We start from the raw sequence: 16,285 nt of genomic DNA on the forward strand, positions 1-16,285 counted from the left end.
TCTTTTAATTGGATCAATTTCCTCTCAATTACACAATCTTTGAAAATCAGATACATTTCATAATCAGAACATGGGGCTTTCTCCAGGTGAAAAGCACAAGACAAACTAGCTTAACATCACTTTATTATTTTCTTTCCTATCCTTGGGCAGCTTTCACAACAGAAGGCAAAAAAAACACCACTACCAAAAAAACAATTTTGAGTGGCTCAGCTTAGCAAACTTTGCTTCCATGAAAGCAAGGTAATAGATTTTTGGCTTGCCTTGAGCCCTGCACCTAAAGAACAAGATATGTTGCTTGCTAAACACCAAAGCCCGAGGAACCTTGTCACAAATTCCCTCAACCACTTCTGGTCTTAAAAGCACAAAGTGTCTTCCTTTTTTGAACTGTAATCATAAGGATAAAGCAGATAGTGGGGGCTCAATTTAGAAGAGGGTGTTAGTGACTCTAGACCTTGGGGACTGACTCTACATATGTATGTGGGAGTAAGATTTGGATTATCTTTACATAATGGTGCTTTTGGCTGAATTTTGACCTGGGTGGATCCTTAATGCTCTCAAGGAATGCAGTGTCAGATATGGAAGCAAAACAGCATTGTACAACTTATCCCTCTCCTCACCTCCCAAATCCCTTATTTAATTAAAAGACGTGAACACCAGTGATGAAGAAACAGTTATCAATTATTTAATGCTTGATAGAGGAATGGAAATAAATCCCAGAACCAAATGTTATGCACTCACTTGAGGAAAATACAGAATAAGGATCCAACAGTTTTCTGTTTTAGTAATGAAAATGAGATGTGCCCACCTCCCCACTTTGTTGGCCCTGGCCTGTGTTGTACAATTCTGCAGACAACTCTTCACACAGGTCAGTGGAGAGAGAGAGTAGGAAAAATGAGGAGCCTAGAGACTGTCCAAGAGTGTTCGCTGACTGTATTAGCATTTCTGTTTGTTTATTCTCATCTTCCTATGCTTTGGGATAATTTCAATCCATATGTTCCTTTGAAAGGCAAGCAATACCCAGGCTAAAGTCTTCAACACCAACCAAGTAGGGTCAAACCATCCTCTGTCACATCTGCACTTAGAGACCAATCCAAGATGACACAAAACCCCCAGAGCCGAGACGTCCTGTAATCTCAAAGTGATCAAAGGGACTGTAATCTCTCTTGGTGGTGCTAAATGAATGAGCTTTCACACTGGTAAAGGTGACCAGACCTGAGACATCACGCCACAAGGATATGATGTCTGAAATGTCACTGACAGGTGGAGCAGATCCCACTGGAGCATGCACACTGAATGCAGCAGAGTTGAAGAGAAAGTGTCACAGATGAAGCACATTGTAATAGGAAGGAAATAATGGACCAGGGTCATTAAAGCCAAAAGAGAGGAAAATCAACAAAGATTCACTACAAGGGCAAATTTCAAATACAAGGGCAAAAGGCTCTCTACTGAAGCCTTGGAAGTGCCTAAGTTCTAATTAAACTTCAGCTAACCCCATTATGTGTCCTATTTGGGGCAATGCATCTGTTAAAGCTCTATATTTAGGGGGAAAAATAATGCAAATAAAAAAACTAAAAGAGCTTCTAAAATTCTAAGACTAGCCAGCTGGAATCAGGACACAGGCTGGGTGTACTCTATGGTACCACCAACAACCAATGAATAAGGGAAGAGAAGTTGGCTGGGGAACAGGAGAAATTGATATTTCTGACCCCCTAAGGGGTGGAGTATCTTCTCAGATGGTAGCTATAAATCTTGATGCAATGATCCCAACAGTCCAAGACCAGCAGCTGCCCTTTAGGAGTGAGGGCAATGCCCACTGGACAGGTGAGCCCCTCTCGAATAAGGACACTATAGCCCCCACCCTTAGGAAAGTGGAGAATTTCCTTGCGACTACTGTCAGCCACGATGAGATCACCACGAGCATCCACACACATGCCAGCAATGCAGCGGAAATCCTCATTCTCTGAGAAGAAGTGGCTAATCTGGCGACCCAGCTGCCCATCGGGGCCCACAGAGCCAATGGAGAAGCCACCCTCCAGGTGGTGCTCATTCTGCCGATTCTCCAAATTGAGGCCCAAGCCCTGGGTGAAGTAGACGGTGCCCTCAGCATCACAGGTGACAAACTTGGGCCGCACGGCACTGCAGAGGCAGCTGTATTTGACCACCCCTGCTCCTCGGTCAACAGTGAAGCACCAGAGCTTTCCACCTTCCACGTCAGTTACCACGAACTGGCCAGATGGAAGGGCTGTGATGCCCCAGGGTTTGCTCAGCTGGCTCCTGTGACATGCCACACAGTGGCCATCCAAGGTGTACACCTTGAGGGAGTTGTCATAGCTGTCAGTCACACCAATCAGCCCATGGCAGTTCATGGCCACTGAGAGAGGAGTGAGATTGGGCAAATCAGCCCCAAGGAAACTCAGCACAAAGCTATCAATGCCACTGGGGCTGCGGCGGATCTCCTTCAAAAAGCCTTTGCGGGTAAAGACTTGTATACGGTAGTTGCCGCGGTCGGCAACCAGCACCTCACCTTGACTGGTCACGTAGAGACTGACCGGAAGGTTGAACATGCCTGGAGTGCTGCCTTTGGCCCCCATCTTCTTGAGAAAGAGACACTGTTGGATATTGGTGGCTGTCTCGGAACCCCGCTGCTTAGCAGGCGAGGCCCTAGGGCTGGAAACCACTTCCTCGGGGCTCAAGTCCATCTCTTTAAATGTAACAGAGGTAGAGGCAGCAGAGGCTGCAGCCTCCACGGCCCAGGAATCTTCCATGTTGACTGTCCGGGGCTTCTTAGCAGCCTGCCCGATTTGGAGAGGGCCCACGTGGCCGACCTTAAGGAGCTCCACATCCTGCAGGGTCAGCTCCCGGGGCAGGCTGGCAGTCAGCTCTGGCTCCTCCTCATCAGCTGTCTCCTCCAGTAGTGCTACGTCTGCCTGCTTGATCTTGGCCAGGAAGTAGTCACAGCGAGACACAGCCTGCACCTCTGCAATGTTAAGCAGGTAACTCTGCTCCTCTATCACCTGACTGTTGGACTTCTCAACCTCAGCCAAGGAGCCTGTGAAGAACTTCCGGGAGCGAGCTAGCTCTTCCTGGACCCTGCGCTCCTCGTGCCCATACTCCTGGAGAACTGCTTTATACCTTGCCTGAAGGTCCTTGGAGACACCTTCCAAGGCCACCTTCCGCCGCTGCAGCTCCCCCGTAAGCTCCCGCAGACGGGCCAACTTCTCACCAAAGTCTCGACGCCGCTCCTCAGCTGCCTCTTTCACAGGGAGCGTACAGTGGCCCGGAGGCTGGTGGTCCGCCTCCCGGCAGGGCTCACATAACACCACGCCACAGCTCCGGCAGAACTGCCGGGGCAGCCGCCGCCCACAGGACCGGCACATGAGCAGCCCCACAGCCTCACTGAGCCCCGCTGTGTCGATGATCTTCAGCACTGTCAGGTTGTCTGTCAGCTGGGTCAGGCTGGTTATGCGGGTAATCTTGCTGCAAAAGGGACAGCGGACACCGTTGATGCTACTGGCCAGTAGCTTCTCCAGGCACTGGCGGCAGATGGTATGGCCACAGTGCAGGAGCTTGGGCCGCAGCTGCTCCTCTGAGAAGGACTCCATGCAGATGGGGCATTCCAGCACTTCCCGCAGGGCATCCAGGTTCAGGTGAGACGCTGCTGCTGCGGCCATTGCTGTTCCTTTGAAGGGTCCTGCTAGCACAGCCCAGGACTGAAGAGCTTAGTATTCATGCTCCAGAAGATCAGATCCTGCTAAAGAGAAAAAGAAGCCATTATTCCATTGCCTATAGGAATTAATTCACTCCTGAAACATTCAGAGAATAGCTACCACCACTCATTCAGACACTGACTTATTTAACAAATATGCATCGTGTTAGGTGATGGTGATACACAGGGAAACAAAACAGACAAGGCATTGCATAGTGGATAAAAATTCAAGTTCTGGAGTCTCTGATACTTACGTAGTTGTGTGACCTTAAAGAAGTAACCTAAACTTCCCAAAGCTGAGTTTCCCCATCACCCATCTGTAAAATTGAAATAATAATGGTGTCTACTTTAGATGGTTTTTGGAAGGGGTAAATAGCGTGATGAATATGATGCACTTAGTATAGCACCTGGAAAGTAGTATGCTGGATAAATGTCCGTGATTATTTTTATATTTTGTGAAGTCTACAACTCATAATTTATATTAGGAGAAAAGCGTAGAAAACTTATGTATAGGAAAGGATTACACACAAAGTTCTGCAGGAGCACAGTGGGTGGAGTAATGAACAGATTCTGCCTAGAGGAACGGGGGAAGGCTTCCCAGAAGCAGTGACACTCCTGAGATATGTCTTGAAAGAAACAAGGCAACGAGGTAGATAAAGGCCTTTTAAGCAAAGAAAATGGAGTGAGCAAAAGCATGGAAGCTTTTTTATCATGTTGTATAGAGTTTATGATGTCATATTTGGGGGTCTATGGATCATCCAGAGAAATAGAAAATGATGATGATTAGCTTTAGATGATCAGCAAAACGTTAGATCAGAAAATACATGATTTTCCATTCATTTATCCTCCCATCTACTCACCTACCCACCCATTTAACACTAGGTACCATGTACTATACTGATACTGAGGTTTTCAGGACACAGATTCTGCCCTTCAGGTGCTCCAACTTCAGGAAAGGAGCCAAGACGTTAGGTAAATGATAATCAAGGCAGAAAGTAGTATCATAAATGAGATATAAATTAAGTTTGATGGGGGCTGAGGGATTCACTCTAACTTGAAGGGGAACAGAATTGTCTAAGGGGAAATGGCACTTCAAAGGCACCTGGAAGGAAGCACAGATGTGTGGAGATGGGGGAAAGGGAGTACCAGGCAAAGGGCACAGTCTTAACAAAGGTTAGAGAGAAGGGAAGGGACAAGAACTCCTGTGTAGGAGAAAGAGAACAGAGAACACGCAGCCTCTCTGGGTTTGCTTCCTCAGCTGTAACAGGAGAATAATGCCGCCTTCACAAGGTCAATGTAAGGATTAAATAAGATAGTATATGTAGTGTATAAAGTGCTAAGATTTGGCTCAGCACCAAAAAAAAATCTTAAATTTTAGTTCTCTTTTATCCTTAGGTTAAAATTTTGGGAGAATATAAGGGGATTATAGCAACTGCTTTGGAAATTGGATAATGATGATAAAAGTCTTCAGAGGCAAAATGAGACCTGTGAACTTCATTTTGATGGGCATAGTGAAGGAATGCATGTTTTGGAGCAGGGAACTGATATGGTCAAAGCTTGAATGGAGTGGAGGAAAAGGCAGAGCAACTAGTTTGGAAGCTACTGCAAAACTGCCTGGGGGAGGTAATGGGGAGCCTGAACTAGGCAGCAGGTAGTGGAAATGGAAAGAAGATGCATTTGAGCAATATTCCAGAAGTGCAATCACTAAGAAACCCACTGAGTGGGTCAGGATGGGGAAGTGGTGGAGCTGAGACAGCCAAAAGACTCAAGCCTAGATGATTTAAAAAATGGTAGTGCCTCATCAAGACAATTTATCTCGGACCTGGAACACCCCCGGCTTCACACAGTACATGCCATGAACATTCCCACCCTCCTCAACCCACAATGCTCATGAAGTAGAACCAGAGAGATCTCAGTGCTCTGCAGCCTTAAGTCATTGTCAATTTACACCCCAAATTAGAATGCAAGATCTAATAAGGTGAGGCACATGGGTAAATTTAGCTCTTCTTCAATGCAAATCCTACCCTGTGCAGTCTCATGATCTGCGGATGGTCAAGCATCAAGGAGAAGGAGGAGGTGGAGGGCAAGTTTGCTTGGTTTCAAGGACAATGCAGCAAGCTGAGGAAAGCTTTGCAAATGTCATCAACTGTTCCTCCAGGCCAACAGAAGACGGGGAGTCAATGCAGAGAAACATATTACAAATTTCCCCCGTATTTAGCTTTGGGATGCAATCTGACAAATATTCAGTTAGCAGACATACACAGTTTATCTGAAGTCAATCCCACCTCCCTGAAATTCCACTTCTCTTTTACTGGACGTGAAATAGTATACATCTAGTACCTACTATGTGCTACATACCATGCTAAATGCTTCATATAATCACATTTAATCCTCATAATAACCCTTTGAAGTAGGTACTATTTTTATTATCCTATTTTACAGAGGAAGAAACTAAGGCTCAGAAAAACTGACTCAAGGTCACATAGCTCAACCATGGTGGAACCCGCAAAAGTTACGTTTAACTTTGTTTAACCCCAAATTACTTAACACTATTTTTTTTTTTTTTTTTTACTGTCATATAACACTTATCGACAAGTGCTCTCTAGACCACACTCGGGGAAATGCAGCCTTATAGCATATAATTTTATCCACAAGGAAGAAGGAACAATAATAAAGTTATGAGATTTAGCTGCTGTAGACTGCGTTAGATTGATTTATTAGCTGAGTGACCTACTCCCACACATCAGCCTTGCAACCTATTATGACTCAAATCCATGCCTCAACAAAATGACACATTACCACATATGAACGTATAAGATCTCATGTGGATATTGGAAACTGGGAATGCTGAATTCTTAAATGCCGTAAGTCTAGGGGCCATAATACAGAAATACTGATAGAAAACTCAGCTCAGGATCCAGGCAAACCTTCTCAATTCTAAACCAATAAAATAGCTTCAGTGCTCTCTTCCATCATCTGGGGCAACAGACTGAGGGCAACATTTGGTGTTTGGATCCAGAGCATGTTACCTTACAAAGCATAGGGACATCTGTTCTTCCCAGAGCTGGCACTGCAGATCAGCTAATTAAACAAGTCTGCCAACTTGTAAAAATACCAGCAAATTTGTTCCCCAGCTTTCTGGAATATCATATCACCTCCTTCAATTAAAAAGCTTCCTGCCTCCCTGTCTAAGCTATTCACTTTAAAAATGAATTTACTATGCCCACATCCATACCCCATATTATCTCAGCTGTCTGCAGCTCCACTAGGCTCTCTTGAGGCAGAAGAGAATGTAAAAGATTCTTGTCCTGAGGCTGCCATGCTTTGCGAGGGAAACATGAATTCCCATCACTAAAACATTAGGCGTGGAGATAGCCGCAGACCTGGAAAAAGCCTAAACCAGGTCTCCCATTGCTACGACCTGGGAACACTGCTTTCAGCAGGATCCCAGCCTGATTTGGAGCTAAGAGAAATACAGCCCCTTTTGTCCAGAAGGATACAGCTGGTCATTATTGTTAACATTGAGAATGACTCCGATGGAAGGTCAGTGTGAACTCAGTTTCCCTTAAAAGACTAGATGGGTGAAAGAAATTGTCATACCATCCCAAGTCTTGAAGTTAGCTGCCCATTTTCTGACAGCTGTCAAATCTAAAACCAATCAGATGAACCCCCAACATGTTATTTATAATCTTGGCTGCCTTCGTGATACCTTGAACATGTTTCCTGTTGTGCACTTCGTACCGTCAACTCTTGACCCCTCACCTCATTCTCACCTCAGCTTCTCCACCTCCTCACCTCCTTTGATCTCATGATTAATACTGCACAACTCATAATGATACTAGCCCAGCTCTTCACCTCCAGATGAGAATCTACCCCTAAGCTCTGTTTGCCCGGGCTGCCCTAAGACTCAGGAAAATTCTTTAGTCATACCCTAGTCTGATGTAGCCACTTCTGCACCACCAGGCTTTCTCCAGTCCATGAGATAAATAACCAGCACAGCAGGAAAAAAACAAAAAACAAACAAACAAAACACACGAACCTAGAAGTCAGACAGAACTGGGATCAAATCGGCACTATAACTTACGAGCTGTGGGACAGCAGGCAAGTTATTTAACTTCACTCGACCTGTTTTCTTACGTTATAAGGTTACTGTCAGGGGGCCGGCCCCGTGGCGTAGCGGTTAAGTGTGCGTGCTCTGCTGCTGGCGGTCTGGGTTCGGATCCCAGGCGCAGACCAACACACCGCTTGTCAGGCCATGCTGTGGCAGTGTCCCATATAAAGTGGAGGAAGATGGGCACAGATGTTAGCCCAGGGCCAGTCTTCCTCAGCAACAAGAGGAGGGTTGGCATGGATGTTAGCTCAGGGCTGATATTCCTCACAAAAAAAAAAAAAAAAAAAAAAAAAGTTACTGTGATAACTAGGGATAATGCATATAAGGCGCTTAGCCTGGAAACTGGTAGTATGCAGTGAAAGACTGCTATTTATCATAGTTTTAGTAACAATCAGGAACAATATCAACAACAACAACTAGTACTAGTATTAGCAAAGCTTTCAGTTTACAAACTGCATTTTGAAAGGATGAAGAATCTTTCCTTTCATGGCATATAAAGGCACATAAAGATTAAGAAAAGGACTGGTCAGCTTTGAAGGAATTTGATTGAGGACACTAGATATTCATGCTAGAAACTGATGGGCAAATGAATTCACAATTTCTCTTGCCCAGAAAATAAGCTGCTTCAGCTCCTTCTAGCAAAGACTACATATGGAATGCCAGAATTAGTAGTGATCTCAATGAGTAATATAGATGAGTAACCTGAGATCAGGAGAGAGAAATCAAGACCTCATAAATCATATAGCAGAACTCGGACTCAAAGGCACGAACTGGGGGTGGGCAGTATTATACAGATTAAGAAAGTGGGCTCAGGAATCAGGCTTTCTGGATTTGAATCCCAGCTCTACCACTTCCTGGGGAGACTTGGGCAAGTCTTACCTATCTCTCTAGCTCTTAGTTTATCTAAGAAAAAGGGCTGTAAAACAGTATCTTCCTCACAAGGTTATTGTAAAGATTAAATGAGATTATGTGCATAAAGCGTTTAGTACAGTACCAAGCCAGACATACAATTAACAGTGCAGTAAATAATAGTTTTTAGGAGTAGGAGCAGTGGCGGCTACCACACAGCCGATGAGAAGAAATGAACAGGTACTTTTCAACAGGCAGATGGTGCCCAAGATATCAGATACATACATTTCAAACATAAAAATTCTGAGCCTTCCTGGGAGACTGTTTTACCTGATCTCAGAATCAAAGGAACAGAGATGACCTCAGGTTTCAAATCTCCATCCAGTGCTTGAGGCCTCACCACAGGGTAGTTCTCTAGATATCTCTACTTCCTATACCTCTATCAGCCCCTTGGGGGCTTAGGCCCTGAGCAAAACTGGAGAACCTGAAGCAATTAATTAAACAAATCTTTACTGAGCACCTACTACGAGTTCAGCCCCATGAAAACATCGGAGATATAATTTTGAGCAGAAACAGACATGAACAGGGCTCTTCACCTAAAAACTAGAAAACATGTAAAATAGTACTACATTTCCTTTTATAAGACATAAAGATCTATCCTACGATTCACACACTTCCCTGGTTTGAATGGGTTTTTTGCCAGATTTATCACATTTCCTTTCATGACAGCTCTCTAAACTGTATTTATTCCTCCTGCATTTGAATGGAGTGCTAATCAAGTACATAACCATCCCTAGGCCGCCAATGGTCACTCTCTGGGAGAGGCTAGCAGGACTGATTTTAAGAAAGTCAGTGAGGGGGCCGGCTGGCTCCGTGGCTTAGCAGTTAAGTGTGCGCGCTCCGCTACTGGGGGCCCGGGTTGGGAACCTGGGTGCGCACCGACGCACCACTTCTCCAGCCATGCTGAGGCGGCGTCCCACATACAGCAACTAGAAGGATGTGCAGCTATGACATACAACTATCTACTGGGGCTTTGGGGACAAAAAGGAGGAGAACTGGCAATAGATGTTAGCTCAGAGCTGGTCTTCCTCACAAAAAAAAAAAAAGAGAGAGAGAGAAAAGAAAGTCAGTGAGGTCCCCACCCTCACCCAGTCCTATGTGTGGCAGAGGATTCTGAAGTTTAGATTACTCAGGGCATTTAAGGCCCCTGCAAAGAGCTAAGATAAACTCAACAGGTGGGGGCTTATAGGTAAAACACAGACATGACCCCAAAGCTGTACCAGTCTGGGACACATAAAACAACCCAAAAGGAAACGTCTGTGGGAAAAGAAACTAGCTAAAATGTGTCAAGGGCACGGGGCCGGCCTGGTGGCGCAGTGGTTAAGTGTGTGTGCTCCGCTTCGGTGGCCTGGGATTTGAGGGTAGGGATCCCGGGCGTGCACCAACGCAACACTTGTCAAGCCATGCTGTGGCAGCATCCCATATAAAGCAGAGGAAGATGGGCACAGATGTTAGCCCAAGGCCGGTCTTCCTCAGCAAAAGAGAGGAGGATTGGCATCGGATGTTAGCTCAGGGCTGATCTTCCCCCCCCACACACACACACAAAAAAATGTGTCAAGGGCAGGTTAAATCAATAATAGAGTTTGATGGAAAAATGCTTGTTGGTTCTCTGTCTTCCTCTAACACTGCAGGACCTAGAAAGGTTCTCTTGCATCTTCCACAAACATTTGGGTAACACCAATGCTGCCAACGTGACTCAAAGAATATAGGACGAGGGAAAAATCAACAGCCTTTTCTCAGGGGACCTCTAACTCATCTCAACCCACTCAACTCTCTTTCAGTTCCTTTTTCTGCATACAACACATGTTCATTTAATCATGAGATTCTGATTAAAGGATCAGGAAGCAAATCCTGGGAAAGGTACAAGAAGGGATGGGAATTTGGGGGACACTCGCGGAGGCTCCTGACGGTCATTGAAATTTGGTGAAGCAACATTCAGTTCCCTCTAGCATTGCCTTCTTCTCATAAAACTATCATTCATTGAGTGTCAGGCACTTTTTATAACAGATCCCTAAACTGTATTCATTCCTCCTGCATTTGAATGGAATATTCTCATAATAACTATAGGAAGTATGTGTTATTCCTCTTTATAAATAAGGAAACCAAGGCTCAGAGAAAAGCAATCTGTCTAAGGTCTAAAAGCTGGTAAGTAGCAGAACCGAGATTCAAATCCAGCTGTAAAACCACACCCACTCCAAAGACGAGTTCCAGTTCCCAAGCTGATTAGGATACCATTAGCTCGAGGCAGAGTCTGGCTGAGAGCTTGGTAAAGGCACCTAGGAGTGATTTTTAAGCTTGACTGTTCTACCAGGACATAACGGAGGGAGTGTCACAGAGGCAGCACATCAGTGTGCATGGACAACTTCAAGGGCCTTGTAAACTTTACCAACCACTCTCTAGACATAGGCCTATGGGCTCTTAAGTGTTGGAAAAGCCTTTCCAATAAAACTAGTGTAACATAATTCAGGAGTCAGACAGAACTGACTGGGCTTGCATCCCGGCTTCACCACTTGCTATGCAGCCTCAGTTTTCTCAGCTGTGAAATGCGGAGTAGCACCTAGACTGCTGGCAGGATCACCAGGAGGAGAGAGAATGCACATAGTAAGCACTCAATAAATGGTAGCTATTCATATTTTTACTACACTGAAGAATACAAGGGCAAGTGGTCCAAGATCACCTAGTAACTTAGCAGAGGAAAGAGTTTTGGATGCCAAGCCTCTGATTCCCAGGCTGATTCCCATTACATAATTTTCCTTAGGGGTGTGAGTGTGGATATTCCAGCTAAGTCTCTTGCCTTCTGACCCACAGTCCTACTATGTTTCTGAACTGGCTTCAGCAATGCTGTAGGTAGTTCTGGAGCTGATACAGCAAATCCTGTTATTCTGTCCCAGGGGAAGGATGCCCAAAAGAGATCATTCAGAACAGCAGTTACTCTCCAGAGAATGACTGCCTTCAGCTTCAATCCCTGGCGTGAGGTGTTTTTTTAAGCCAGTGGCCTCCATACCTCACACTCTAGTCCCTTTCACCTCATCCTCCTGCTACCTCAAGCTCCTCCCTTTATCTACCCACTGGTCCTGGTCTAAGAGCAAATCAAGAACAAAGTCCAGGGCTACTCCCTACCTAATCAGATAGATTTATCCCCTTTCGAGTTTAATTTGATATTCAGCCATCCTCACTGGGCAATCCTTTCATTAGAGGGGAATGAGCTGAGATAATAAGACTAAGCAGGCCCCAGTACGGAAAAGACAAGAGAGAGGGAATATACAGGGTTACAGAGATCTGAATTTGAGCCTCGCTCTGCCATTCCCAGCTATGGATCCTTAGTCACGTCCTAAGCGTTAGTTTCCTTATATGTAAAACTGGATATACTAGAGCCTACTTAGGAGGGCTATTATAAAAACTGAGTAAGAAAGTACCCATAAGAATTGAAACTTAGTAAATTTTGAACACTAACTACACACCAGACACTAGGTACTCTGATTTACTTCACTGAATCTTTACAACAATCCTACAATGTAAGTCCTGTTATTAACCCCATTTTACAGATGAAGAGTCAAGCACAGGGAGGTTAAGTAACTCACTCAAGATCACAAAGTCAGGAAGAGATAGAGCCAGGATTTGAATCCAGTACATCTGACTCTAGAGCAGGGTTCCTCAACTTTGGCACTACTGACATTTTGGGCCGGATAATTCTTTATGACTGGAGGGCTGACCAGTGCACTGGAGGATTTTTAACAGCATCCCTGATGTCTACCCACCAGAGGCCAGTAGTACCCCACATCCCAACGATGACAACCAAAAATGTTTCCAGACATTGCCAAATGTCTCCTGGGGGACAACACCAGCCCCTGTAGGAACCACTGCTTTAGAACTTGGCACAGGACTAAATGCTCAATATATATGAGTTCCTGTTTTCGTGTCTCTCTCCGAGCCCAAACACCTCATTCACAGAGGCACTGCCTCTTCAAGCTGTAATGGACCTTATATAGGATTAATTCCATCTACTTATTCAACTGATGAGGAAAATAAGGCCTGGGGTCTTGTTCCCTCATCCTTTGGAGGTCTCACACACTATCTGCTATCACAGCTTAGGGGAACAGGGAGAGGGGAGCTTAGGCAGATGACCTTGAATAATTTCCTGCTTCACGCTCCCTTTGACAACTCTCTTCTCCCCCCAAGCCTACCACTTTCAGCAGGCCTGGGCTCAGAGTGGAGGTAGTGGCAGTACCATGGCTGCCTCGGGATAAGGGATCTTTGGTTCATGAGTGAGGGCGATTCTGCCCCTCACAGGGAAAGTCAGGCTCCTTCAGGAGTCCTGATCTCTGGAGACATGACTTCGTTGCTGAACCCCTGAACTCTCCTAAAGTTCATACACTCATATATGGTTTCATACATTACTTCTAGGTCCTTGGGTCCCCAGAACTCCTTTTACTTCCCATACACAGACTTCAAGAAAATTTCTTTAGCAGCCCATGACACCAATCCACAAATCTATTCGGAGTCCTTTAATTCTACAGTTCATTTGGTACATCCCCACCCCACCATTCAACCCTCCCCAAATCCTGTTCCCAACTCTCTTACAATATAGAATTCCAGCCTTTTGGGCTCTATATTGCAACCTTCACCGATTCTTCACTCATGCACCCCAAATCCCTCTGACATACATCCTTTAATCCCTGTTTCCAAATCTCTGCAGCCGTCAACCCAGCATCCCAGCTTAACACCCCAATCCCACACCTCAATCCGAGCCCCCATCCCCTGCATTCCATCAGGCATTGTGCCGCCCTCCAACCTTGCTCCTTCCTCTTTTACCCATCCCACGTCATGGCACACGTTGCCTTCAAACCTTAACCAGGTCCCTTCTTTCTGCTAACAAGATACTGCTTCCCACTGATCCCACAAGAACTCAGGCTCTCAATTTTCCCCAGATTCCCCCTGGGAAAACGCTGCCTCCTTAGCAAATAGGATAGCCCCTGACCCTGCTCCCTCTGATCTCAGATTTTGCGCCCCCCCCCAAGAACAGTGCCCCCGCATTCCCTCAAATCTCCTGAGATTCTGCACCCCAGATTTCATCAGGGCTCCCAAATTCCTCCATATGTCCGAAATTCTGTACCCCTGATCCCTTCAGGGCCTTCAGCTCCCCTCCCATCTCCCAGATGCTGCACACCATCTCTCCTCAGGGCCCCCACATTACCTCATACCTCCTGACATGTTGCACCGCGAATCTTCTCGGAGCCCCTCGCTCCCCTCCCGGAGCTGCATCTTCTCCGAGCTCTTCGGCCCCCTCGAATCCCTCCCGAGCCTGCCCTTACAGCCCCACCCCCACCCCGGCCCTGCCCCTCGGATCCGGCCCCCAGACCCTGCCATTCGGGCGTGGGCCGGCCGCTGCACGCCAGCACAGCCCCTGCCCCGCCGTTCAGCCACCGTCCGTGACTCTGCCCGCGGTCCCTCGTCCCCCACCCTCCTTCCCGCCCCCTACCTGACCGCCCGCGGCTCCGACGCGTCCACCGTCGCCAGCCCACCCGCCCGCCGCCCTCTGCGCACGCGCCAACGCGCGGCCCTTGGCGGGCGCCAATTCGCAGAACCGCCTGCGCCCCGCCCCCCCGAGGCATGCTGGGGCTTGTAGGCTGGCTGGCGCGAGTGACCGCGTAGGGGCGAGTTCTCCGCTGAGATATGCAGAGCTTTGGGAACACGTCACTCAGGTTCCTGTCCCCGTTGTACAGATAAAGAAACTGAGGCGAAAGGGGCCTGCCCAAGTTCCCTCCGAGTCGGGAGGTAAACCAGAACTCACGTGTCTGACTCCAGTCTGTATCAACCCCGTCGCTAAATCGCATCCTCCAGGAGTGGTCCTCAGCAAAGCCTGGCACCTCACAGAAAGGCCTCTCTGAACCTCAGCTTTCCCAGCTGACAAAAGGACCAAGGAAATACAACTTACCCTCGGGGGCAAACACAGAACCTGGGCTCGCTTAGAGACGTAGTTCTTCTGGCCCCGTGTTTCTCCCTGTGACACACCGCCGCCTAGAGACAAGTTTATCTGATGAACAAATTGTTCTGCTGAAGGAGTCTTACGCCTACTCAGCCGCGAGGCCAACAGCAGAGGTAAATATGGGAATACAGCCTGCAGCTCCTGTCCCTGCACACTGAAGGTACCCAGGAACCCACACCTGAGTCTAGCTTCGAGGGAGCCAGGAAAGTGTAGAGTCTTCCCAGGTGGGAGGTGGTCTGGCCTCCTGGCTGCCAAGAACCTGTGGCCCCTTAGGTAGTTTGAAGCCAATTACCGGCTCTTGCAGGTGACCATGTAGTATAGGTTAGGAGCAGGAAGGGGTTTGGAGTAGGATGGCCTTGGACTTGAAATCCCACTTAGTTATGTGACCTTGCACAATGATAAAACAACAAAGAAAAACAGTAGCAAAGCTAACATCTTTGAGCACTTAGTGTCTGGCTGCAGCTGAGCACTTCATATGTGTAGTTCACTTCATCCTCATAATAACCCTATTAGATAAGCAGCTGATGCCCAGTTGGTTAAACAGCAAGGCCACATGATCATAAGTATAAAGCCTAGATTGGAACCCAATTCTATATGAGAATCCACCCTCTTAACCTTGTTTAATCTTGCTGCCCATTTTTTTCTCTAAATGGAGATGAAGTTTGCTGTGAGGATTAACTGAGATTATCAATATATAGCGGTTTGCACTTAATTAATGGTAACTATTTTTTTAAATTCCACTTAGCTCTTATACTCTCTGGACTGCTGATTCCAGAAGCCCCAGCTCCCAGCATTTCAGATATTGAGGGCAACAGGAGTCAGAGTTGGTATACTTCATGGCATCCTTTGAACAGGCTGGGGAGCTCTGGACGCCTGGCTTAGCATAGAGCTCTGGGGCTATCTGAGACCTCAAGGATATACTTGCAGTCCAGGGCCAGCTAGGGTTTGACCAGACAGGCCAGGAATAGATTGAGTCAGGAGTGGGCTGAAGAGGGGGCCCAGTCAGGGACTCATGGGCCCTGGGGGCAGGTTTTGCTCAAAATTGGCAGCCCGTGGATGCAAACAGAACCTTGCAGGGCCAGGGGAAGAGAAGTGCGTGCTTCTCCCACATTCCTGAGCTTCTGGGAACTCCGAGGTGCTTGCTGCATGCTCAGCAAGTACCAGGACTTGTAATTTGATGACTTCTCGCAAAGCACATACCAGGTTGGGCTTTAATTATCCACTTCCCTGCAGTCTTCACTAGTGGACTGAGGGACAGTGCCTGTTTGTCATCACATCTATTAGCTTAGTGCCCAGCACATAAGAGTTGCTGAGTCAGACTTAGAAATGTGACCTTAGGCAAATCATATCCCTGTCTGACCTTGAGTTATTCTAGCTGCAGAATGACTCAGTGGGGTCAGTTGGGAAAGAGCGGACCATTTTTTGAACACCAGCAGTATACCAGGCACTTCATAGATATTGTCACACGTCACAATTAATCCCCTTAACAATGACTCAGGTAGATATCAGTAGCTGCATCTTGCAGAAGAGGCAACTGAGGCTCAGCAAGACTAAGTACCTTGCATACGGTCAC

The 16,285-nt window shown here is 46.7% G+C and overlaps 2 protein-coding genes across 12 annotated transcripts in view; one reads left to right on the top strand and one right to left on the bottom strand.

Moving 5' to 3' along the window:
• Positions 1-16,285, top strand: part of ASTN2 (astrotactin 2) — an 841,205-nt gene that overhangs the window by 633,904 nt on the left and 191,016 nt on the right. The gene's annotated exons all lie outside the window — the stretch shown is intronic.
• Positions 661-14,251, bottom strand: TRIM32 (tripartite motif containing 32). 5 transcript variants are annotated; one of them, XM_004423367.2, is made up of 2 exons: positions 14,206-14,251; positions 661-3,748 (listed from the first exon to the last, which is right to left on the bottom strand). In XM_004423367.2, the coding sequence occupies exon 2, from the start codon at positions 3,669-3,671 to the stop codon at positions 1,710-1,712; it is 1,962 nt and encodes a 653-aa protein (XP_004423424.1). In that variant the 5' UTR covers positions 3,672-3,748; positions 14,206-14,251; the 3' UTR covers positions 661-1,709. The 5 variants fall into 5 exon arrangements, with proteins under 5 accessions (XP_004423424.1, XP_014637583.1, XP_087275335.1 ...); XM_014782097.2 differs by having other exon boundaries at positions 661-3,751; positions 14,206-14,250; XM_087419209.1 differs by lacking the exon at positions 14,206-14,251 and adding an exon at positions 13,928-14,005 and having other exon boundaries at positions 661-3,751.

This window comes from Ceratotherium simum, chromosome 29, assembly GCF_057802395.1.
Source record: "Ceratotherium simum simum isolate JZ-2026a chromosome 29, ASM5780239v1, whole genome shotgun sequence".
NCBI lineage: Eukaryota > Metazoa > Chordata > Mammalia > Perissodactyla > Rhinocerotidae > Ceratotherium > Ceratotherium simum.